General features: G+C 36.6%; 1 protein-coding gene and 1 long non-coding RNA gene across 11 annotated transcripts in view; one reads left to right on the forward strand and one right to left on the reverse strand.

Annotated features, from left to right (window-relative positions):
- The window catches only part of STS (steroid sulfatase), a 203,542-nt gene that overhangs the window by 124,331 nt on the left and 51,783 nt on the right, over window positions 1-27,428 (reverse strand). For 9 of the 10 annotated variants that reach the window (XM_064500937.1, XM_026110835.2, XM_064500954.1 and 6 more), the window contains one exon: window positions 10,813-10,950. The exons of the other annotated variant lie outside the window; for it this stretch is intronic. In XM_064500937.1, coding sequence (XP_064357007.1) covers window positions 10,813-10,950 — 138 coding nt within the window. The remainder of the gene's footprint in view (window positions 1-10,812; window positions 10,951-27,428) is intronic. 10 annotated transcript variants of the gene reach the window in all.
- LOC135324471 (uncharacterized) lies at window positions 2,423-27,056 on the forward strand. Its single transcript, XR_010385860.1, has 3 exons — window positions 2,423-2,670; window positions 8,447-8,524; window positions 23,757-27,056. It is a non-coding gene; the product is annotated as an uncharacterized LOC135324471 (long non-coding RNA).

Raw genomic sequence — 27,428 nt, forward strand, 5'->3', positions numbered from 1 at the left:
AAATCCTGGTGAAAGGAGGGTTTGGGGATGTGGTTAAGCATAGCTTTGGGCCAGGCATTTACAACCACATTGAGACTGTTTCGCATAATAATAGAAAAGTTTGAAAAAAAGGGAAATCTGTGCATTGAACTCCTGCCACAAACTGAATCCAACAGCAATTCCTGGTTCGAACAAAAATATTATGAACCTGTTTTTCCTGTATCATCCCCTTCCAAGTAAAAAAACAAAAGAACAAAACATTACAAAAAAGTACTTCAATAGTTCTGTCTCCTTTGCTTCTTAGATCTTCAAAGCACCACACAGATTTTAATCTCTTCAGTGTCAAGCCCTGGCCTTTCCATGTTCAGTGTCAAGCCCTGGCCTTTCCATGTATACTCTCTTACTCACCAATTCTTCTTCCATGATCTTTTCTATTTCAGCGTTGGGGGATTCAGAATCCACCTTTTTCTTTTCTCCTATTTCCTACAGGTTTTCCACTGGTCAGTAATAGTTCATAAGGTTAAGGGGCTGTCCCGATCCAATATCGGGAGGGTTTCGTTATGATCCCAAGGACAAGATTAAGATGCTATAACCAGTCAAATATCATACAACCTCTTAACTTTATTTTTCACAAAGTGGGGAGAAAAGGTGGGGGGAAGGGTGAAGGGGAGAGGGGAACAAGGGCAAGGGGAAGAGATAGAGAAAGTTGGGAAAGGAGAAAAGAAACTAGCTACTGCCACTCCGAGTCCGATGACGTTCCGCTGATTCCGTTCGAGATCTTCAGTCGTTGCAAGCCCTCCCCGGTGGCAGCAGTGGCCATGGCCCAGCTGCGACGAGCACGGAGTTTGGCGCGCAGGCTGCCGCTCCGCGGGGCTCCTTCTCTCCTTTATTCACACAGTTTGCAGTTTTTATAGGTTTTTGCCCTGCCTCTGGGAGGTGCTTCCTCGCTTCCCATGCAGATTAGCTGTCATGCGCAGTTTGCCCTCTCGGAACCTTCCAGAAATGGGCTGGGGGCATCTGGGGGTCTCTTGTTCATGCGCAGATCGCAAGTGTGTACGTGTGGTTTGTGCCAGATGTGCTGTTCCCCTAGAAGCCTTCTTCTGCCCTCTTTGCACCTTTTTTTTTCCCTGCATAGGCGCATGAGGTTGTTTACCTCTAAACTGTGAAGAAGATGGTTTCTTTAGTTTGAGGCAGGATGTTCAGTGCCAGGAAATGGCGGTGCGGTGGCAATGTCGAGACAACCACATTTAGTATCGGTTCTCTACAGGGGCAACTTCAATAGAGACAAACACCTTTTGCATAGATCTTTACCCATTATATACACACAGACTTGTGGCTGAAAAACCTTTAGCTCATGATTGTTTGCTTACCTTTTTCATGAGTTTTATCAGAATTCATAATATGGAATAGCCAGGGGTGCATAATTACGTTGTCTGACATTAGAAAACTAAGGCTTTCTAATATAGAACACTATGCCAAGCAACAATCCTTGCTTAAGGTGCTCTTGGAAAGCAGTGCCAAGTTCAGATTTCAACAAGACTGTCAGCCTTTTAGAGCAGTCTTAACAAGTGACTCCTGTCACAGCATCAAATGCAATTCCATTCTCACCATGAAGCATTAGGATACTATCATGCCTATTCTCAAAGTAGGTAATGGGCTGCATGGACTATTTTTGTTCCCATTCTTGTAAAAATGTGATTTTCAATATAAATATCTAAACAGAATGTAGATTTAATTTTATAAAGCTGTTATTCAGTGAGGTTTGAAATCCATATCACCTAGTAGACAGAAGTGTTCACCCAACAGTACGTTAATTGGTTGTTAAAACTGTTAGTTAAAGACCGGGGCAGATGTCAAGAGACTGTGTGTGTCTTCTGTAGAAAAGATGACTCTACCTATCCATGTACAACAGTCATTAGCATTTAAAAAGTTAGGTAGGGATTATGCATTACCCAGCTGGAAAGTGTCAAGGTTAATATCCAAACTGAGTTATGGATCACAGAAAATCCTGCTGAGGGGGAAATAAAACTCTGAGAAAAGTATAAGGATATAAAAGTACAGATATTCTCAAACTAAGATACTTTTGTTGTGAAAAATTAAGAGGATTAGTTAATGAGCTGGATCCCAGTTCTGTGTAAATTTTCCACAGCTTGTTGGCTGGATAATACAGACAGATAAAAAACTCAAACAGTTGATCTAAACTATAGGGAGCTTTAAGTGTGGGGTTCCTTTTATTCCTGTACATCTGTCTCTACCTAATAGTAGTGTTATCCAGATTGGCTTGTTTAAATAAATTCTCTCTTTACTGTTGCATTGCTCTCTGTCCTGTGTAATCTGAAGACAGTAATTTCAAGATACATGGTAAATCCCATTCCCTCATGTGTGCCAATTCTTAAAACCTAGACGTTGAGTCACTTTCACAGCTCCTAGGTTCACAACACATTTTTCCCGAATCACGACAGTATACCAGTAGAAAACTGCCACGTTACCCAGGAAGAGAGGGAGCACTCAACAAAATCTGCCTCCCTACTGTGAGGTACAAAAAGCAAAACGGACTCCACAGCAGGGCTATCACCTTGCCTCTGTCTACAAAGAAGTGGCTGCTATTTTCCTTTGAAAGACTAATTGGAGCATAATTGTTTGATATCTCTTGAAGTTAGAAATATCAGAGACCGAGGGCAGGAATTACAGGTTAGTGTGGAAGACTATCTTCTATTATCTGTGCCTACATGGTTTTCATCTCTCTTAAAACTGTCTAATGACATCACCAGAGCTGCTTAATGCCATGGTATGATTATGAATCCTTTCATACACAGTCTTTAAAAATCTAGCTGTTAAACATTGTTCAAGCTCTCTGCCATCTTTTTTCCTTAAAAAATAAACCATGGCTTCAGAGAAATGCTTGAAACATAAAACAAAAATGCGAATGGGTAAAAAACTAGAAGGCAAATAAAAATTCTGCAAAAGCTTATTATTTAAAAATAAAATCCCATGATATTTTAAGATCTGGCTCATTAGTTTCGTATTTTGCTTGGACCTGACAACATTGAAACAAAAAAAAGGCAGCAACTTGGGAGTCTGTGTGCCTGCAGCCCCTAGGCAGCATAGCTACATATTACTTTTGTTCTCTTAAAATTCTTCTAAGAATGTTGTTAAAACAGAATAAAACACCCCAGGCTGTACTTTCATTCTTAGCCATCCATGCTTTCTGAGTAGTTGCACCTTTCAGTCTGATATTTAACAATAGCCTGCGTTCACCTTTCCTGAAAAAACTGCAGGAGCAGGCAAAGTGCAGACATAACTCTCTGCAGTCATCCACAACATGCTCTCAAAGCTGCATTTTCACCTCACTTCAAATCTCAGTTAAAAGAATATCTTTTATTTCCTCCCTCTGGTTTAAATTGACTGCTATTACCTAACTCTTGGGATAGAGCTTGTACAAAAGGAGAATGAACTAAAGGAGAACTCTGTGGTATATCCCTATTAATATTTTGAATGATGAATGATGAAAACTATTTAAAAGAACTTTCTTAGCTCACTTGGATTATAAACATACTACCCTTTCCTTCCCTCTTATTCCTATAAAAACAAGGACTCCACCATCTATTTATTCTCTCAGATGAACACTAATAAATAGAAATTAATTACTTTGCCCACCTGTTGTGGACTTTAAGCTACAAATATTGAGAATCAAAACCGGTTACTATTACATGCCTTATGAAACTGTCAAAAAACTATTCATTTTTAATGGTAAGTCCACTTACTAGCCTCTTTACTTTGATTTTCAATCCTTTTATGTACTTTTTAAAATTTTCAGTCTGAACTGTTCTCATACAGGTGAATCGAATAAACATAGCTCATGCAGACATCTCATACAATTTTTCTTTCAATCGAATGGCATTATCTCTCAGGATGTTTTCTGCTTTATTCAAAACTACGAGATGGGTTGATTATTCAGAAAAGCTGGATCATTTCAGAGAATATAAAAACACAGTGCATTGGAAATAAAGGACAATTCCTGCTTCTCTCAAAAAGTGAAACTCTCACTAATATCATTTAATATGCATTAGCATAGACAAAAATAACGGTCAATTTGATTTTGCTGTTACTTACAGATAGGTAAAGACTTACTAATGACTCTGAAAAACACTGATGAACAAACTTATCTCTGCAGTATATTAAATTGTATAAAAATAATGTATTTCAATAAAATACTAGGTAATTGATTCTTTTTAGCTCTCATAGATCTATAACAGGTCTGATTTAGAAAATCAGGGCCCAAGTCCTTAATAAACATTGATTTATTATTTTTCGTGGATACTAACAAATAAAGTAATTATGAATATATTTATTTTGAAGGCACAAAGCACTTAAGAAAATGAGTGTTGTTTAAATGGTTTGCCATTATCAGTGTTTCGCCTCATATCCATTAGCATTACAACTCATGACCCAATTTAGCAGCATAATAGGAGGCAAGTGCCTCAGCTAGGATCTGTATCTATTGTGCTAAATGCTTCATAAATACAAAGACAGACGGTGTTCCTAAATTGGTGGTTCAAGGCACAATTAATATATATGTAGCTATGTATCTAAAAGAAACTAGCAATAAGAATAATAAGAGATACAAGGGCACTCAGTGGAAAACTCTGTAAGTAACAGAGTGAGATAACAGCAGCAAGTGATAATGAGGCAGGACTTCCACTATCTGCATATAAAGTTGTGAAATGGCACAATGAGGCAAAGTCAAGAGAAAAGTTGTCAATGAATTCAGCGTTTGCTGCTATGAAGTATACAAAAGGAGAGACTTTTTTTATAACATACTGAAGCTAATTCACTAAGGAACTAAATAAAAATGACCACAATATAATTGGATTCAAGATCTCAGGGGTACCAAAGAAGAACACAATGGTTGAGATTCATCAAAATATATTTAGACATCCTTTAGACCAGTCATGTTAAGCTGCCTGTTTATTCAATGCAGAGAAATAGGTACAGCTGATACCTCTGATTCATTTTATCCCAGAGTAGATATCTAAAGTACTTCAGAAAAACCAACCCTATTTCTACTCTTAAAGGAGAACTAAGGTGACTAGCTCAGACACAGATATTTAAATTGAAGATGTCATACTAATGAGAAAGTTAGAGAAAAAGACCTAAAAAGAAGTCAGTGCAGGTACTGTGGATATCAAATAAGAAAACAATGTCTCAATGATCCATATCTTTTAACAGAAAAAGGACACAATCTCTTTTAGGAAGAGCCTTCAATAAAACACAACCCTTTTCATATTTCAATCTTGAAATGTTTATTTTAAGAGTATAAACAGGAGCATCATTTATATGTTATAAGTTATAATAAATTATATGTTATTAATAAACAGTTTGCAAGTTATGTGTCACATATGTCAATATATGGATCACAGAGAGATCTGATAATGAAGTTGATGTAGCCTCGGGCAGTGATTTCTGAGAGAAACTGGTCACTTAAAACCAGTAAGTAACCAGGAAAAATTATATTATCATGTATGCACCAAACAGTCCTTAAGGAACTCAAAGAAGAGGTACTTCAATTTTTGGGAAGAAATTCTTACTGAAAATAGCTACTATGTTTTTGGTTTTGATGCTGTATCTAGATTTAAACCTTTGAAAGGTCTTTGACAAGGACCTTCAGGAAAAGTTTCTGGAACATTAATCATGGGGTAGGATACAAAAGGTTGTCATGAATCCGAATCTGACTAACAGGCAGGAAACAAAGAGATAAAATAAACAGCCTGTATATGTCACCTGGCAAAAAAGTTAATAGCAAGTTATCTTGATGCTGCTCTGTACTAAGTCCCTTGTTATTTTAATATATTTACTTCAATTTTGGAAGAGGACAGTTGTGAAATTGAAATCTGTGGATAAGACACAGTTGCATACATTGAATACACTATGAAGAAAACATAATGGACTTCATACCAAGCTGCATGAATAGGCAACAAGATGTAAGTTCAAATTCTGTATAAATGTCTGCAAGGTAATGCACACAGAGGTAAAAATAACTGAACTAGAGTCTATGCTATCATACTATAAAATTAACTGTGCACTTAAGAAAAAGAAGCTAGGTGAAGACTTATGCTTAATGCACATCTATAATTAATAAGATGCAAAGACTACAGGCAGTACAGTATATAGAATGAAATGGATAATATTAAAATGCAATTGTATAAATGGACAGTGATACTTCATGGCAAACACTGAACAGCAGTACTTGTCAAGCCATTTTAAAAGGATATATTGCACAATTAGAAATAGTTCAGGAGAAAAAAAAAATAAGAACAAGCAATTAGGGGCGAACAGAGACTGAACAGACAATTTGTTTCTGAATGAGGCATTAGGGGGAAAGGAGGCATGTACAAAAAACAAAGGTTAGATGGGGAAGGTATTGTAAGTTATTCCTACTATTCCTACCTCACTGAGGAAAGAGCACTGAACTTCAAGGAGAGAGTCAATGAAATTTACACAAGCCCCACTTTAAAACATTAAATGAAAGAAACTTCTCTTCTATATTATGGAATTAACTGCCAAAGAATGCAGGCTATGCTAAGAACTTAGAAAGACTTAGTGAGCTCTGATATTTAAGAAGAAAAGTTATAATAGCTAAGGCTAAAACTCTTTGTAGACTAAACATCAGGATTCAAGCCTTAAACCAAGGTCATATTATTTAGGACTAGGAGGAGATCTTCTTAGGGATCTTCTTCTTTATTCACTGAGGCTTCTGATCCTGACAACTGTCAGAAAACGGACACTGGAAAAAAAGGCCATCAAGGCAATCCTTACATTTCTATATTAACATAAAGCATCTTCTAAAAAAGGATACTGAAGAGATAAGCTAGACTCAATACTGACAGCAACTAGCTAAACACTATGTTAACTCCAGTTTTTAATTTCAAGTGGTATCCAAATTTATTGTGACTGCTCCACAGTCAGAATCAAGAGTAGTAAAAACCGCAAACAAAAATGTCCCTTTTTTTGCATTCAGTTTTGCAGTGCTGGCCTAACTCTTCAAACTCCTCTTAAGTTTTATTATTGGTGCTGATTTGGCTGGATATCAAGACAAATTAGTGAGTTCAAATTATGGAGATCTGTTGAGAGCTTTTGATTTAGGACAGAGCCAATTATTGCTGAGTGTACTGCTCCAGCTCTGACAAGAGGGTTAAGTGGCTTGACACATATTTGCATTCATACAGAGGTCAGACACACAAAGGTAAGTAATTGAGATCGTCTAGCAGAGGCAAGGAGAAAGCGATATACATGTCTCCCAGTTTTGCAAGCTACTAATCAGATGAAGCAAATTCTCAATGCATGCATACATGAGCACAAGCAGCGTAAAGACTGTCCTACTGTTTTTTTACTCACATTGTTGTATCAGTGCCTGAGACTTCAGAACTTCACAGGCCTGGTTTTCTTTAGATCAGTCAGAGATGTATACAGGTTTAATACATCATCTCATTTTACTTGACTATTAATATATATAAATCCTTATATATTAAAATGGAAATTGCTAATTATGTTATTAATTGATCACTTCCACTTCTGCTGTTTTGAAATGATGTATAGCATACCTATTAAACTGAGGATAGATTTGGAGATGGAGAGAGTGGAAGATAAAATGAAATTTATTGTATTTTTAAATAGTAAAAGTATATTCAACCAATTGTACAGGTTTTTATTATTTTTATTTCATTAAGAATGTCTCTCAATACAATAATTATTATTAATAAAATAATTATTTTGTTTCTTATATATTGATTCTTTTCTTTCCTGAAGTATATTACAGTATTTGCCAGCATAGCTTAAGTGACAACTGTATACCATGCCATAATTCATTTTTACAAGTTTTTTTTTTCTCCATAGCTAACCCTATCAATCAGATTTTCATTAATTTAGCTAAGATCTATTTCAAATTGTTCTCATTCTTTAAGTATAAATACCAAGTTTTGCAAGGGTTGATAGAAAAGACTCCATTCAATCAAAGCTCCTCAGGAAAGCATATTCCCCAATGTGTGTTTTCTTTTCTCCTCCTCCTCATTTATCCTGTGTCTCATGTCTGACATTCTGCAGTGCAAATACTTTTTAGAGCTTCTAAAATACCTCAGGCTGAGCCTACAGCTACAAAAATGTAACCATATGGTTTCTTAATTACATAAAGCACTATGCAAGGCCTAAGTACTAATGTTCAGGACACATTTCACTCAGGTGTTAGGCTCTGTAGCCCTAGGGAATCCATCTGATAGTTTGTAATGTCACAGCTTTGGCATTGCCTGTTTTGCTTGTGTAGCATTTCCCTTGTAGTTCCCTTAAAATCTCAGGGTCTTTTCTCAGAAAGATACCTACAGACTGATGAAAGCTATGGTGCCTTTTCACTTGAAAACCTCACTATATTGTTACTGCTTGCTATATATGTCTCTACCTTTCTTCTCTTTTGCAGTTTTGCAGATGATACAAAACTGGGAGGAGTGGCTGATACCTCGGAGGGTTGTGCTGCCATTCAGAGGGACCTCAACAGGTTGGAGAGATGGGCAGAGGGGAACCTCATGAAGTTCAATAAAGGGAAGCGCAGGGTCCTGCACTTGGGGAGGAATAATCCCATGCACCAGTACAGGCTAGGGGGGCGACCTGCTGGAAAGCAGCTCTGAAGAAGCAGACCTAGGGTCTTGGTGGACACCAAGTTGAACATGAGCCAGCAATGTGCCCTTGTGGCAAAGAAAGCCACCAACATCCTAGGATGCATTAGGAAGAGCAATGCCAGCAGGTCGAGGGAGGTGATCCTTCCCCTCTGCTTTGCCCTGGTGAGATCATATCTGGAATGCTGTGTCCACTATTGGGCTATATTCAGGCTGGAGAAGAGAGGGCTCAGGGGAGATCTCACAAATGACTGTAAGTACCTGTTTGGTGGGGATAAAAAGACAGAGACAGACTCTCCTCAGTAGTAGACAGTGAATGGATAGGAAGCAATGGGCACAACTTGAAATAAAAGAAATTTGATATAAACACAAGAAAAATCTTTTTAATTTGAGAGAGGTCAAACACTGGAACAGGTTGCCCAAAGAGGTGGTGCAATCTCCAAAAATCTTTAGAGATATTCAAAACCTGACTGGACACACCCTTAAGTAACCTGTTGTGGCTGACCCTGCTTTGAGCAGAGGGATTGGACTAGATGATCTCCAGAAGTGCTTTCTGATCTCAACTATTCTGTGGTTCTGCAATAGTTTTGGGGTTTGGGTTTTTTTGTTTGTTTGTTTGTTTGTTTTTTTGCAATGATATCTAAAGACAATTTGCTGCTTCTTCTAAACAACTAAAAGTTGGAAGTTTGGTAAATGTCTTTACAAAAATTGTTGGGTTTCTTAGGTTTTGTACCCTGAAATATGATGGAAAAAGATATACAGTCACTTTCTGATCACAGAATGAAAGGAACATTATCTCTGCTAAAAGGACAAGCATATTCACTGCATTACAAAAAATAACAAAACTAAGCATTCCTTTCCTATTTCAGTAAGATTGAAGATTATTAAAAACATTTTGAGGTCCATTTTCCAGATGCTGTATGCTCACACTGGGCACTTTTCCACACTGAAAAACACGGTCTTCTATAGTTTTTCACAGTGAATCCTTTACTTTGTATTTGACAGTGTAGTCTATCTGTCTTTCATTATGAGCAGTCCATGACTGAATGTTGTACCTATGCAATCAAACAGAATTCCTCAATCTCCACATCCTGCATTCTCTCATCCCATTAATATCTCTTCTTGTTTTGCCATTCTCAAAAATATGTTGTTGACAATAATTATGTTCATCTCCATGTTGGCACCACATTCTCAAACGTATCCAATATTACATACTATATTACAGTCCTGCTGACTTAAAGGATCATAATGCCAGGAATACGGATATGAGTATGGACAAAATGAGAAAGGTTATTTACTAACCTAGATTTTTTTCTACAAGATCACTATATTGCAAGAAAACAATATCTTTCAGTGTTATCATGCAATACCACAGAGAAAAAGTGTATTAAAATAAGGCAGACTTTGAACAGGCTTGAAGCCGTCACAGAATAATCAAAATTTGGAGTATTAATTGTCTTATGACCTGCACTGAAGGAAAACAACTAAACCCTCTCCTTTCAGCTAAAGTCTCCCCATCTTCAAATCAGTCCTCAATTTAATAGATATGTTACACATCATTTTCAAAAGCGTCTCCTCCAGCTCAGACTCTTGCTTCAAGGCTTCAAAGCCTCAAGGCTTGAAACCTTGTCCTCTTCTGGCTGTTGTGGTGCTTGCCCATCCCAGACTCAATCCAACGTTCATTTTTCTTGTTTAACTTAACTGTCCTTTTTTACATCTTCTGTAAAAAATACACTGGACTCTGTCATTGCTTCTGTCATCTCCTCTCTTTACACACTCTCTTTGTGCAATCCCAGTCACTCCACAGTATTTAGCTCCCTTTGATGATTTCTGATAACTTACAGATTTTCTTTTTCCTTTTTATTCTATTATCCAGTCATGGTAGTAAAGTACTATCAACTAACATCTTTCCAAAAGCTGGAACTCTGGCCAGTTTAACAGTATACTTGGTAGCGTTAAATCCCAATAGAGCTCTGGCTAAACATTTACTCTGAGTCAGTATACTTGACAAGAAAGTCTTTGCCTTTGTTTAGATTTAGAATGACAGTCATGAGAAGCTTACTATTAAGAAAAAGAGTTCAGAATTTTTAGCCGCAAAATATACTAAGAATTTGAAGCAAAAACAAGTAGTTTCTGGCACACGTTTTCAAAATTAACAGAGAACATTCACCTTTATAAATGCCATTATACCCTCCATGGGCTTCCCCAGAACTAGAGATTTCTTCAACGTGAGCCCCTTGGTCAGACGTAAAGTATACAAGAGTTTTATTGTTCAGATTACGTTTCTCCAAAACATCCAGAATTTGTCCTAAAAAAAAAAAAAGAAAAGAAAAAAGAAAAAAATCACAGTTTTAATGTCTTTGGGTGGCTTTTTTGGTTAACTGTGGTGTGTACAAACATCTTTTGTCCTTATGACATTTTAGTTTACATAAAAATATTATTATACATAGCCAAGTGGCACCACGCAACATACAGTAGGAGACAACTGCACAAAGTCTGTTGCAATCAAGACTACAGTCCCACTGCTGCGGGGTTTCTCGAAGTATAAAATGAGAAGATTTGTGCATGTCAGAGAAGAGGGCTGATCCACAGACAGCCAGTGACCTTTGGAAGCAGTTGTTCTCAATCAAGGAAAACCCACAGCAAAAAGATTCAAACTGTTGAGGATATCTGAAAGAGTCACAGCATGCAGAACAGATCTGGGGGTGAAGCTGTGGGATAAAGCTTTGCTGCCTAGCAACCTACAGAGGCAGCGTGGCAAATATCTCAGTGTGAATGTTAGAATAAGACACTCAAAAAGAAAAGTGAATTAATGAATGGAGTGCCTCTGGAAGCATCATGGTTGCATTATCTAACCTAGTAATCAGTCACTAATTTCTGGTCATATACAAACAGACACCGACTAAGCTCAAAATGTGCAAGGTACTAAACACACATGTGCATATATGTAAAAGAAGAATCCGTATGGATATGGTGTAAGACTCTGAGGCATCGTGGGCTCACATTTCATTTACACAAAAGGCTCCTCACACTACTTTGGCACTGTAAAGGAGCCTTGCAGTGCACATAAATTACTTTTAAAGCTATTTAGAGTGTCTGAGTTCTTTTAAGAGGGCTTCTGTATGAATGAGAGTGAAGCCACTCTTTGTAACTTGCTCCAGTGAATTTTATACTGATTAGGAATGTAAAATTATTGGTCCTGGAAACTGACCAAAGTATAAGAATATACTTCTTCACATCACCCTCTAAATGAGCTTTAACCTTGTCCTTCAGATATCCCAGAGTGTATAAAAATAATTCTGTCTTCACAACCATTTTTTCTTTATCCTTTTTACTTAAACATCCAAGAATGGTCCAATTTGAATGTTAATTTTGATGTGCTCATCTGTCCACTATTAATTCATCAGTTGATGCATAATTACTGTGTCAAACAGGATGAGATAAGAACTTAGAAATACAAGCATGTTTCATAAGGAAGTAGCCTTCTTCAACTATTTTCAGATCATCATTTTGGTTGCTATGTTCCTCTTCTGGATAAGGAGTAGTTATCTCACCCTGTTTCTAATCACTTGTCCATTAATGCTATAGTATTCTAAAATTGCCTTTCTAAAAAAAGGTTGACTGCCTTCATTTCTTATCAGCTCAAATGGCTGGGCCTTCAATAAAGGAACGTCAGCAGTTAAATAAGTGATATTCATTGTTCTTGTTTGTAAACTAGCAGCAAAGAAGAAATTTAAGAGTAGGAGAATTTGTTTATGTAAATTTTGAAACCTCGTGGGAGTTGAAATTTCCCAACAGAGCTGAGGAAAATCTGTTTTAAAAGCTGACATTTTAAAGTTGGTGGGTTCGAGGGAAATTTGGGTAACAGCTCATGCATATCCATCTGACAAGTCATTTGCTTGCTGTAGCAGGTGGACTAAGTGCCAGGAAAGAAAGAGAGAATTCATCATTGGCTTCTGAAATTGTTTGGACATTGTACTTATTAAGTGGTTATGATGTCCCTTGGGAAGGTGGCAATAATGAGAAAAAATGTGGAGCATATAGGCAAGTTAGGATATTACATGAAGCTTTGGGGCCATATGACCTCCAGAATTCCCTTTCAACCTATGTAACTTTCTGATTTTCTGATGCTATGATGATAAAAATAATGAGATTGTACAAAGAAATAAATATGTAATGATATACACAAATACATTTTTTATCTGCATAGTTTTCACTGATGAACTTGCAGTTTTTAATTCATCCAGCATATAAAACCAAATGAAAATAAAACAAGAATTCCACTCACAATACCTCATATTGAAATAAGCATATGATAACAGGCCAGTCAATGACTCTGGTGATCAGGGACACCTGCTGTCATTGAATAATGGCTATTTTGATTTCCTAACTAATCTGGGAAAAATGAGAAGCAATGAAAAATGTCTCACTCTATCACAATTAATTAAATAAAACAGTCATCATTATCTTTAAAAAAAAAAAAAAACAAAGCAGAGTTGAGTGGCTTGACTTGGGCTCCAAAAAGAATGATTAATTCTAACACTCGAAGGGTACCTATTTCAGAAAAAAAACAATGCATAGACAGTCTGAGACAAAGCTTGTTGATTTCAGTGGCAAAATTTCCATTATTTACCTTTTTTTTTTTAACAGAAGGTGGCTTAGCTACATTAGGGTTAATTAATAAATATTAAAATGGCAATTTATTTTAGCAACAATATTTTTCAGTAAAGATGGTGGTAATTCAAATAACACACACTGCTATCACAGAATGGACATACAGTGCACTCACAGAAATGAAGCAAAACTTCCATTTCTTTTTTCATCTTGAACACTGATGCCTTTTAGAATGAACACTGTATAAATAAGCAATAAAGTGTGTGCTACCATGAGATAAGGCGTATTAAAGTGCATTTGAATGCTGTGGTTACTGTTAACACAAGCAATATATTAACATATTAGCATTTCTAAATGGTAACCAAAACAGATGAAAAATACAAAGAATGTATTGTGGATCTCTGTGAATAGGTACATTTAACACACACAGTATTATATCAAAACACACACTGTATTATATCAATTTTGGTAGCAAATACTACAAAACCAGCAAAATACATCTTTTACTGTTTTCTTATAATATTTTAAACTTCTTTTTGAGCCTAACTCTTCCATTATCGTTATTTCCACGGATTTCAGTGAGACTTCAGAATTAAGCTGTTTGATGTATAACTGTTCCTAGGAAATGCCAGTCAATGAACAAGGAGATTTATCTAACCTATTGTAGCTATTCACCCTTGGATGAGGTGAATCACAACCGTGAAATGGCCTTTTTTTCCCCCTGTTGCTAAAAAAGGAAAGATGGGCAACTAGCTCAAAAATAAATATCTTTATATTAGATATCAGGGCAGGTAAGATGAATCCTGCCCAAACTACTGGATATGCAACTGCATAAGCTTTAGTACATTTTTATCAGCATGTTGAACAGAAAAATGAGGTCTCAGTAACAGAAGATGGTAAAACTGTTTTGCTTCACCCATAAAATATGACTGGAAGTGTATCATATGTTATGTGCTCTTGAATTACAAGAATGGAGCTTCAGCTGGTTTAGCATCCCCTTTAAAACTATTTCTGGTGGCAGGAAGCAATAAAAAATTAAAAAGATTTTGTGGAAGCAAAGAACTTATACAGCTTATCAAACTGTAGGAGGATAAGCCAAAACACTAGGAAAACTACAGCTCTATTAAAGCAATAATGGTTTGCTATCCCCAACGTCTGAAATTAATAATAAAATGGAAGGACTCTTGACTCAAAAGACTCCCTTGAAAGTTATATTCTAAAAAATTAACAGGTGTAATGATCTTTATGGATGCTACTGTTCACATATTTTTTCTGATTTAAGCAAAACAGATTTTGAAAGATAACATTCTGAACAGCAAAGTCAATTTAACACTGAAGGAGCTGTATAATTTCTGAAACTATTGAGCAATTAAAATTTAAGATTAAATTTCTAGATATTGCCATTCTAGGAATGCAAACCCAACCTAACCCAAACTTAGGTGGCTAACGCTGCAGAAAACAAAGGAATGAGACCACTGGACACTTTTCTTTCATCTGCAATTTTTAAAATTACAAAATATATTAATGAGAGCATTAGGATGTTGATTGTTTTAACTCATAAAACAACATTTCAATATTTAGGTAAAGGTTCCTCCAAAATAGGCAGCTCTCTACATTCTGCAGTCCACTTGTCCTTCAAGGTATACCTTAAATTACAAAGAGTTCTCTCACTCTTAAAGTGAAGATGCCAATTTCTGTAGGGGGATAGCCATGTGAAACTGAGGAGCAATTGAGTGCACTCTTTGGGAGGAAACAGAAAGCACCATGACACTGTTCAGCTTGTCAAACACCATATAAATGCTAGCTGAACACACCTCTCTAATGCTGAACACAATTTCTGAGGTTTTGACCTACATAAAACTCACACTATATTCATCCAGGTTAGGATATAAGGATTATAAACGATGGAAATTCATTTCAGAAAACAAGGTACAAATATGGAAAAACAATGAAGTGTTTACAAGTTTGCTAGTGGCTTAGAAATCTGTTCAAAGATTTAAGCAAGCAAGCATATGCAATAATGTTTTTGCTTAATAAATTAGCTTAGTGTCATTTGAAATCAATAAGAATGAAGTGTTAAATGTATTAACTTGAAATAATTTGGAGTCTTGCTGAAAATAGGAGAAAAAAGCTCTAGAATCTAGAAAACCTCTGTCTAATCTAGGTATTAGGACAAAACAGTGTCTCTGTTCTCACTTTGGACAGCTATACAGCAGCTTGCCTGGTTCAAAGAAACAGCAGGATACTGAAGGATGGGTAAGAAGCAGCTCTAACAGAACATCTCAGGACATCACAGTTGATGATAAAGGGAGTTACAGAACATATAACATTCTTATCCCATTCCAGCAGCCTTTCACATGACACCATTGTACTTGGAAGATTATAGGAACCTTGAGACAATCAGGAGACAAAAACTAATTTGGGAAGATCAGCCACCACATCTCTAGCTGCCTAGAAGAGACAGATAATATTTTTGGTTAATCTCTCTGTTTCAGAATTGCCTGCTGATACTAATATCTGCTTTTGGTTAGTGTTACTAACCAGAATCACAATTAACTTGTCGTCAACTGAGGGGCTTTGGTTCTGACACTGGCAAGCCAGGAATGTTATGAGTATGTGCATAAACTTCTAGAAATTATACCTATATGCCTATCCACCTGGAAGCCAATATTCCTCGCAGAAAAGATATTGATGCCATTCAACTATATAGCCACTACCCAGTAAACCCCTTGGGACTTTCCTCCTGCTACAGGAGTTAAATTAAGATAATTTCACCATTCATCATATCCTCAGGGCACAAAGGCTAAGATTTTCACCTTAAACTTAATGTTGCAATTTCTCCAAGCCATCATCCACAAGCTAACAATCAATTTAAACTCTCTATGTTGATTTTTCAGAACCATTCACTCTTTAATGCACTGATCTGATTACAAAAATCCACTGACTAAAACCTTTGTATAAAAACAAGCTTAGTAACTAAGACCAAGACATCCATATCTTTATTTTAGCTTTTGTACCTTTCAGGTTATAAATATGCAAATGCTTCTGTGGTATGCTCAGAGCTATCCAGTTTCCCCTTGATAAATATGTAAATCAGTTTGTCTCATCAGTGGAGAAGTAATTATCACTTTCAGACCTAGTCATTGAGCACAACACTTGAGGTAAAGATGGAAAATAATAAAGCCATTGACAGCAAGACAAGAAGTTGCTGCACATATGGTGAACAGTACATCAACTCTGCATGCAACTTGTTTAACATTCAGAGCTAGAATACAACCACTGGCAAGTGGAAATTCTCGGAAGAAGCAATAGATTGATGTGATGGCACATTATTCAGCCAGTCAACAGAACACAGACACCTAAGGAGGCAGGTGATTCTGTATACAGGCAGCATAAGCATATGAAGCTCAAAGGCGACAGCAAGTAGTAATTAATATAACTTTGATTAGAGCAGCAAATCAATGCATGACTAATTACACAACATATAATAATTCCTGCAAAAAGAAAGTGGAAAGTAGATTCGGTGGGAAGTCTTGTATCAGTTCTACTATGCTACCATTATTTTTAAACTTATGCTTTAAGGTCATGTAATGAAGTCTTCTCAAAAGTACAAAGTTGGATTTTCAAATGTGCTGACTTCCTAATACTACAGGTTAGTGGCATCTTCAATGCCCGCAGGACATTCTGCCAAACAAGTAGCATCTGGTTCTGAAAAAGCACATCAACATTAGTGTTTTAATTAGGATCAGGAGTGCACATTCAAAGTAAATCTGATCATCACCACTTAATATACCACTGTTTGCAGAGCAAAGCACTCCTGGATTCTGTCAACCAGATTCCTTTCAAACTAAACTGAAGGCTGGACTCCAGGAGTGCACCTAATGTGCTCCAACTGCTGACAGGCATGTAGTCCCTGGGACCAGAGTAGAAATGGTCTGAAGTAACAGATTTCATATCTCTGCTGATATGCTGAAAGTCTGGACACTGAGCACTCAGCACCAGCTGGTCGCCTTCCATTGTGCTACACTACTTGCTAATCTTGGAACCAAACTACAAAAGAAGATCAGGGTCATAGAGCCAGCAGGCACTGGCTTCTCTCCACATTGGGAGACGGTTTTGTGCATGTGAGCCAAACCAGGTAGCAGAGTGAGAAAAGGTCAACCATGGAGTCAAGCACAGGAGGAGTAGCTGCAGCAGAGAGGATGGGACCAGAAGGAGTGGAGGTTGTGTGATACTTCTTCAATAGCATTTTCTGCTGATGTTGGCCAAAACGTCTCTTCTGCAGCTCCAGATGCAGGAATGCATAGAGCTGATGTTGCTTCTAGAGATGCAGCTATAGGAACTGGAGACCTATTTATAGATTTATTTCAGTGGCGTTCCTCTCAAGTGCATGTCCTCTCCCTCTTCTCAAGCAGATGAGATTTAGATGACCTGTACAACATCTGGAAACTATAGCAGCAGGAGCGAAATATATAAGTGTAGTCACTGCAAAGACACTTGAGTAACACTGGCTTATAATACCTGAGAATGTACTTCCTGGTATCTCTGAACAACTAAGGAATTAAGTAATCCATAAATTATGATTACATGACTCCCACATGAGTGACATATCATAATGCATGCATTACATATGTATTACTCATTCAAATATATATATTTATATACAAGACAATAATTTATCTGATGCTTTCTTTGAGTCTGGGACACCGGCTGAAAAATCTACAGTATTAATATGCTAACTATATGCTAACTGCTTATCCTAATAACAGTTCCTTTTCCATCCACTCATTTTAAAAGCTAATTTCTGGTTCTTTTTAACTTAGCCAATTCCATGGGGTACCTTGCAGCTTTTCTGGGACAGGAAAGTAAAAAGTGGAAAATGGGAAAGAAGAAGAATATAAAGGAAGGTCATCTTGATCTACTCTCCACATTAGCTCTCCAGCTTGAAAGACAATCCAGACCTGCCAGTGTTGGCAGTTCAAAAAGTGGTAGAATTGATGTATTCCACATTGAAACTATGGTGCTAGCACAAATCATCTCCACATGTGCACAAAGACAGTACATTGTAGATATATAGTGAGTGGAATTTACCTACAATGGACACATCCTCATCTGAGATAGTTGCTATAGACACCTTTTATAGTTGATGAAAAAAAATACACATTTTTATATGCAGCTAACATACCTTAAGATGAATGAATTTGGCCCCAAAGGTTCTTAATTCTTTTCATGATGAGGGAAGGTAACGGTAATTGCCTCAGGTTTAAATATCTAAAATGTAAGATAAATTACCATTCAAATCAGTAGCTGGGAGGTCTAGATAGTCTGCAGAATATCAAGTTATTTTCTCTTTTTGGATTACACTAGACTTAGGGTTTAGATGCATTAAATCAGCCTAAGGGCTGGGAGAAGGGCAGTCTTCTACAAAAACCAAAGCTAGCTTTGGTGTGTGGTCAGTTAAGCTATTAGTATGAATTTGCTTTGTGTTTGGATTTGGATTGCCCTGTAATCTTAAACTTGTAAATGGCTTGTGGCTGTTTTTACAGTCTTATAAGTATAACATGCCTTTCAGACCCTCAGGATAAATTTTCAGCATAGTGCACAGCAGATTAGACATGCACTGCTTAGCAGCTATGAATATATCAACCAAATTTTGACTTACAATTATGCATGTTTTTCCTAGAAATGAGTACCACATCTCTTATTTTCAAAATGATATAGGATTTAAATTATTTTGTAAACCTGCAACTTGGAATGATATTTTACATGTATATAAATGGTACTTTTCATCCTCTAGTGGATTATAAAGTACAGAGTTAAGATGTGGTTATGAACGTTGTGAAGAGCTCTAAGCGTAGCTGCAAAATAGACAATGCAGAATGGCAAGGTTTCCATAATTATGTGACTACTACACCACTGCAAAGATAAAGTTTTGGGGATCATTAAAGGTCAAAAGTATAACTATTTCGTGGCTATCTGCTTATTAGTATTTAAATTAGTTAATAAATGTGTTGCTTGAAATTCACTTTTAGACCTTACCTCTGTTCAACATAAGGTTATGTATTTCTAATGTAAATCCTAATTTTTAGCCTGCTTAAAATGCTAAAATATGAGATATGGTCATGCAGCTTCAGAAGGGTCTATTGCATTTGCATTTTCCATGACAGCTGTGATAACTTTTCGAGTAAATTTACATCTTCATTCTGCACACATCTGAGAAAAAGATGCCGTTTCACACATATAAGTAAGATGCATAATGCAAAAGACACTGTCTACTTCCCAACTCTGAGGTTTCCCATGTTCTCCATCCAAATTTTGGAAATGCTTCCTTTGGGCAGGACCTCGGCAAACTGTAACAACAACCAAAGGATGTTATTCACTTTTTGACTAGACTGCCGGGTGGAGGCTTCAGATATTTGATCATTCCAATATATGCTGATTGATATAGTAATTGGAGAATGTTAAAAAAACCCTCTTCTCTATATCTTAAAAGGTTTAAACATTTATTAGTGTCAGAGGGTCTATTTTGCAGTCAATTTTAAACTGGACATGTATATGCTCTTATATCCAAATGCATAATACCAATATTATGTCAGATTAAAGGATAAAGCACTTAAGAAATGTAACCCTATATTTTAATCCTCTGCACTTTTCTGAAATTTTCCAAGTATTTGTCAATGTTTGTTTCATTTTTATAACTTTTATTAAACAAAATTGGTCCTGGAACTGGCACAAAATGGGTTGACATTAGAGACTAGATGTTTGTTGTCTTTCAAGAGTCAATCTTATCATTTTGCTGAATTTAGGAGCAGGGCTTAGACATTTGCTATAAATCATATACCATAAAATAAAGAAGATTTTTATCAAGATGTAATTAATATTCCTCATAAAATCTTAATTCTCTTCATTTCCCAGCTTTCTGATTTTAACTGTGTGAATCTAATCTCACATGAATGTAGCTTATGTTGCATTAACTGACCTGAAAACAGAAGATTCCTTTTGTTTTTCTCATGATTTCACTCTCACCGTGCACATTTGCCATTTAACTTACACTGGTAACTGCTATTGGGAAACTCAGTGGCTTTTGTGCCTGCTAGTACTGCTAGACACTTGAAGCCTGAAATGGAATTACCATCTCCAAACCAGGCAAGCTGTGAATAAATCTCTATACAGATGTTAATACCAATAAAAGAGAAAGCCTAAGTGCAAAAACTGTGCTCAAGGAAATTTCCCATCAATGAAGGTAAACTCCGATCCGTCTTCTCTAGACGACATTCTGAATTTAGGAAAAAACAGGAGGAAATAAATTTAAGGCCGCAAACCTCTCTTTTGATTTGACTTTTTTCAACTTATTCTCTCTTTTCTGTGTGCGTGTGTGTGTGGGGGTGTGTGTGTGTTTTCAGTGTGACAGTATCTAAGGCAATTTAAGATCCAAAGGACTTTCAGAAGGGAAGAAAAATAATTTTTAGGTCATCCTGGTTAATCATAGATGACTCAGAAACATGCTCACTAGCTTATGGCATAGGACTTTGATTCCTTAGGTCATCTAAGTGCTCTTGGAAAAAAATTCCCAGGCTATTCTGAAATAACTTCTTTTGAAGATTCAGAGCAGTATTCAGTAGCACAGCAGATGCCTACAAGAAAAGAAAAATTCTGCCTTTTTCTGGTCCGAGGCCTGGGAAAGAGAAATACACAGTCTCTCTTCTTAAATTTGTTTGGAAGTACTTGACATCTCAGCTTAGGCCATGATGTTTTTGCTGCCCCCAGACATGGTAGAATGAGGGCCCTGAGATCATCAAGGCCATTTCTTTGCCTTTTCTCTACCTAATTCTTACAAACGAAAAAAATCGAAGATGTGACATCTGTGAAACTACTAATATAGTTATTAATCTGAGTTTACAAAGGTTCAACAATAACATGAATACTATGTGTAACTTGGCCTGTAAGGGAAAGTTACAAAACACTCAGTTATGAGGCTGTCTTGTGTGAAGACAGATTCCTAAAAGGGCTTTGTTTTTCTTACAAGGATCTCAGTGAGATGTGTATTTTAAGGTAAACTTGAAGGTAAATTCAACATGAGGAAGGATCACTTACATAGGAACACCAAGGATCAGCTCAAATATTAATGAGGATACAAGTGACAAATGAATCTAACTGTAAATAAGTAGTATTTGGGGAAAAAAGGGGATCCTTGCCAGGGTAAACTCCCCAGTGCACATGCGGGAAACAACCACTGGAAAGCTTCACTTAGCATGTTTCTTGCTTGTGGGAATGGCACTAGTCCTATGGATAGACAGGCAGGCAGGGGATTACTCGCCTTCCCGCGCCACCCTGCACCATTAATCTTTTTTTTTAAAGGACTGCTTCTTTCTTCTTTCTGAACATATAATATCAAATCTATGGAAGCTGTATACAGATAGATGTCCCTGAACAGGAAAGGTTTGAAATCTCTACACTTCACATGAATATTTCAATAACAGACTGGTGTTTCAGTAGCACACACAGGGAGAAGCACACAACAGCAAGTAGTTGTCTGCTCTCAAAGACATTGGAAAAGCATGCTAGCAATACCCAGCAACTCACTGTAGCCATATCAAGATCTAACAGTTAAATATGAAAACAGTTGGATAGAGCACTTGCATTCTTATTTCCTGACAGGGTATATTTATTATACCAGTCTCTCCTGTTTAAAACAATTCTCTCCTTTTCTACTTTCTTACTGTAGATTCCTAAAGATAATACAGAACAAAGGAAGAAATTAAATGTCACATCAGAAAGTCAGGATACATTCTGAGAGAGAAATGTGACAGACCTCAAAGCTCTCTTTAACTGTTCAAATGAGCCATCTACTATTTATGAGCAGCACTTGGGGGTTACTGCCACAACTGGTCGACATACTACAGTGAAAACACACAAAAGTTTAGATAAGAATTGATCAAGAAATTTGGAATATGGGGCTTGACTACCTCAGCTCTAAACTGGCAAGAATATGCAGGATAGTATCCAATAGAAATGCTTTAGGATTTTTTCTTAAGACATCTGTCAATTTTGTGCCTTATCAAAACAATATTGATAAAAGGGCCATCATAGCAGAACATTGCCCTTAACACTATGCTGTCCTGAACCATGGCTTTTTATGTGATTGGAGACTTTAGCCCCCATCAGGACTTCAAGAGACAGAAGGGATATTTTGTCCCCTTTCCAGCTGCACAGACATTATCCTTACCTTTGGCCTTGGTCTTCTCTCTGATTTCCTACTAATGGATGTTTGACATTTGTATGTCATTGCTCCCTGCCTGCCAGCTGCTGGCTGCCAACTCTGCTTTCTTTCCCTTCTTTGCCAACAACTGCTAGCCACATAATTTGCACTGTCTTGCACATATTAGAAGGACGCATTGTTTGTTTGCTACCTTTCTGGCAGTACAGTTAAACTTTGAAACAAAATATACTTGTCTTCAGCTACAAGATCTTCACTTTATTTTATTTGTCTTATTAAAAACAAATTCCAAGTAAATATTATTTATTCGGAAGGTTGTGGTGCTTGTTTAGAAAAGAAGAACCAACCACAACCTTTCCATTCTGTAGTTCAATTAATTTCAAATCAGCCTGGTTCCATTGGCTTCAATGCAGTTATATCATTCTATGCAGACAGAAGACCTAGTCCAGCACGGTTAAAAGGAATGGATATTTATCAGGATAATCCTCTTGCTCACTTGAATGACCACTTTCTTCTTTCTCAACCAAGTCCCTTAAAAAAATCTTATTTATTTATTTATTTTTTTAACAATTTGAGGGACCTGGGTATCTGCAACTAGAAAGACTTCTGTATTCCTACATAAAGATCCTGAAGTATTCTTCTTAATCTAATCTCATTCTCTATGGATTCAGCAGCATGCCTTCAGGAGGAATAACTAATACTTCTGTTGTATGGAATTGAGCAATGTTTATATATAAAAGGAAAGGTTAATTTAAATACAAAAAGTTCTTTTAGTTCATCTAAAAAGAGATGCCTTCATAGAGGAGGTATAATATTAAAGTATGTCAAATTGATCTCTCTCTTTTTATCTCCATTGTATTACACTTCTGTTCCTCTTTCTTCGCTGATTATCAATAGGGACTGATCATAGTAGGAGACACCAGGCAATGAAAAGCAGCTAAATGGAGCAGAAAAAATATAGTGTGATCTACTGTGACAATCCATTGGGAAGAACTAGAAAAGAGGATTTGCAAAGAAAAGGAATAAATTGTCTGCTCATGGTATCTGAGGAGCTGACAAGAATGAAGGCTAGACTCTACCCTAAGATGAAAGTGCACCTCTCTCCTATCAGGACGGCAGAAAATTCTTTAAAGGAAGACAAAATTAGTATCACAGATATGGAGTTATATTAAAGCTGTCCTAACGATTGCGTTCAATAGGATTCTTGACATCAATATGAGAAGGAGGAATCTGGTGTTAAGGGTCTAGTTTTGGACCACTGAATCACAATCATATTTCTATAGGTATACTACCGGATGGCCCAGCATTGCTTTTGACATCTGCAGAAAGAAAAGGATGTACCAAAAGGGAAGGAAATCTCATCTTCACAGAGACCAACAGACCTACTACAGACACTGTTAAAATCCATTTCCTGACTGCCACTCAAGTAGCTCAAACAACTATGTTATGTATACACTGAGCTGTATAAATAGAACAGATATGTTTTCAAAAGTCAGTTATCAAAGCTTTTGGTATTATCAAGGTAGTGTATTTTATTTTGTTTTTCTATCCCTTCTTTCTGTTTTAAAGAAAATGCTATTTACTGTCTAACCCTCCAAAGCAAACTTTTGAGTACATGCATTAAAGGTTCCTTATTGATACACTTGTCAATAAGAAATTGAATCATAGGCTTACTTAGATGACACGGAAATTCTAATTTCAGGTTTACAAACTTCAGAGCTAAGAAATCACAGAATTTTACAAACTGATCACCTAAAAATGTGATGACAATGGCAATTTCGTACTTTCTGATTCATTAAAGTTCTGAAAGTCTTTGTATAATCTGATGATCTTACAGACTCAGATAAATTGTATCTATTCACATTACATTCTAAATAAGGAAAAAAATGTTGATTACTTGCTTAATGTCTACTCTTTTGTGATGGCAAAATCTATTCCACTCCAGATTAAAAGCACTTTTATACCTGCCAGTACACTGTTTCACACAGCCCAAATTAATATCTTTCATGTCTTTGCTAGAAATGCTGAGACATCCGGATTCCCTCATTTTATTTCAAACATCCAGGATTAAGTTATCTTTGGGGTTTGCAGGAAGACAAAACTTACACTGCTTTTTGGGGCCAGGCCATTCTTTCCCTTCAGATTAAAGAACATTTACATTTTGTATTATCGCTTGTTTGCCTGCTCTGTTTTTAAATTCCAGTCTGCTTTAGAAGTGGAAATAAAATCAATGTCTAACATGCCTCTGCCACTAAAGTACAATCTAAGAGCCTAAAGCTTTTATCCTTGGTAACATAAAAATGATAGCTTTAAAGTCATATAGACAGAGGCACCTAAGGGCCAAGTTAATCACACCTAATTTTAGACAGACAAAGGTATACACGAGCCCATTTAGCAGCTTTCCAAAAGGGGGCTCCCTGAAAGCAGAAGATGCTTCTCCTCTTTCTTTTCCTTCCAGCACTACCATCGAAGGAAAAGCAAGCCCTGCAAGCTGTCTAGTGGAAAGGAGGTACGGGAAGTGCTATCTTTTCCTTTTTTTGTAAAAACAAGCTGCTAGATCAGTTGAAGCTGTAGTATGTAACTCCATGCTAGTCTAAGATAGGTCTTAGATTTTCCTCAAGTTTCTCTTTTATCATCTTAAGCAAGCAATTAATCTCTTTGGGGTCAGGTGTTACTTTCGATATTGAGCTTAATACTATAACCTAAAATCTGCTGGGTGTTTTCTGGGTTAGTATACTCTGCTCAGCAGGAGGATACATTATGAAGAAACTGTGGTGGGGAATGGTGTGGAGGGAGAGGAACTCATTTTAAAACAGAAACTTCCATATACAACATGTAACAAAACCAAAAGAAAGAGAAAAGAAAAGCAAAGAATTCAAAATGCCCTGAGTACATGAAATGAAAAATGCAGGAAAAACTAAAAGTAACATTAACAAAAAACAGGTAAAAAAAATGTAATAGGAATATTCAGTATCTTTTTTTTTTTCTTAAACAGCATCTTGAAATGATACATAAATGTTATATTTTGTAATCAAGTAGTGAGGAAAAAAGCTGGAGAACACCAAAGTTGTAACTTTACCAGCCTGCCTTTCACTAATCAGGGTATCATTTCTCTAATGTTTTCCCTAACCTTAAAAACCTCAGTACTTGTCTGCTGAGGTAATAAAACGCTTTCAGTAATGCAAAATACATAATTGGTTTCTCCTAGAATAGTGATCTTTGGTAGTATTAACAACCTGCCCTTAAGTAGTGTAGTTGTTTTAGCACTCAGATATAGTAAGGGGGGGGGGACAAAAAACAATAACAAAACATAATTTCTATCAACCTCACCAATAAGAGCTTTTTATCACCTGGAATTTGAATCTTGTGATTCAGCAGTTTGAAATTTTTGCATGTCAATTCACTACCATGATCCAGCCTGCTGATGAACTAGAATCTGCAACACAGAATCAATACTCTTACAAGCAATATTGTGTGCTAATTGTTTTCACTGAGAATTAGTTTCCCACATTTTTAACAGTATGGTCTCAAAATAATTAACATACATTTCAAAAGAAGCATGAAAAAGCTGTATCTCTCTATCCAAAAAACAACAGTGATGATTTTAAAAGTTCCCCTAGGCTTCTCAGAATTACCACTGAGACCGAAATACACATGGTCAGTTCTTTTTATTTTCTAAGTTAAATGAGATGCAGTCAGCTAGGAATAAAGGGTAAAAGACTAGAAAGCATTTCCTGAATTATCACAGAAATGGCTCATATATTTTTAATTCATATGTTGATGAAGATATTTCATTATCCTTAAAAAAAATACTACTTAATTCCCAAGACCAGAAGTAATACAGAGTTTCTGAGTCCAGCTGTACATTCTAACCATATCCCAGCCCCAACAGGTATGAAGACCTGGAAAGCAAAACAACTTTACTCCCCCTCTTCCCCACTTCTATGCACTGGTTAGCACCGAAAGGAAACACATATGCCAGCTGAATGGAAGTCCTAACGCTTTGCTATAGATCCAGAGCTGGATTAGCTTGTGACTGGAAGCAAAGCTATACCATAGCAGGTAAATCTGAACATCATCTCTGTGTCTCAGTTTTTCATCTGTAGAGAGGTTAGTGAGATCTTCATCTTATGAAAGCATTGTGGAAATCTTTATTTGTGAATCTGTTACATTCTCTAGTGACATAATGCCACAGAAAACATCAGAGAGATGTCAAGAGTGTATGTTAAATAAAACATGAGAATTCATACTTAACAGTGAAGAATACACCTACTGTTGAATAGCTGCTCATTAAGAAGGCACTTTTTAATGAGGGGACAGGGTTCCACTGGAAAAAGAAATGGCATATACCCATATGATTAAAGACTGTATCATAAGAGATGTAAGGGATTGATTTTTCCTACCTTTGAGTGCTTGACTTTATAGCCTAATATGTTAATTTGCACATTTTATGTGTCTGTATGAATGTATAATTATCCATGGAATGTATCAGTTGTATTAAAGTACAGGGTAATCCACAACAAAACTACGTGAATATACAAGAGGAGGTGGTTAAATGCCCTGATTAAAAAGTCTGGACATTTTTCGTTTCTCTGCTCCTTTGTTTCACATTTAGGCTTCTTTCATAGAGGTAAAAGTTATACCAGCACCATCCTTCACCTACTAGCTCAATTGCATTCTTTATTACAACAATGATTACATGCTCTATAAATACCTAGACAGATATTGCTTTCTGTGTCCAAGTGTTGAAGAAAAAGGATGGTAAAATCATGTTCATAAGTCAATACTGAAGGTTTTAGGTTCACAACAGGGACACATTCACCAAAGTGGGCAAAGAGAGCTGTAAATCATGTCCCTCTATGCCATCCTGGTCCCATGCTCTGGATGACTGATTTACGATATTCCTATACTTTTTCTTTGGGACAGGGCAAATGTAATTCCTCTTAGCAGCTTCA

This window comes from Dromaius novaehollandiae, chromosome 1, assembly GCF_036370855.1.
Source record: "Dromaius novaehollandiae isolate bDroNov1 chromosome 1, bDroNov1.hap1, whole genome shotgun sequence".
NCBI classification, from domain to species: Eukaryota; Metazoa; Chordata; class Aves; order Casuariiformes; family Dromaiidae; genus Dromaius; species Dromaius novaehollandiae.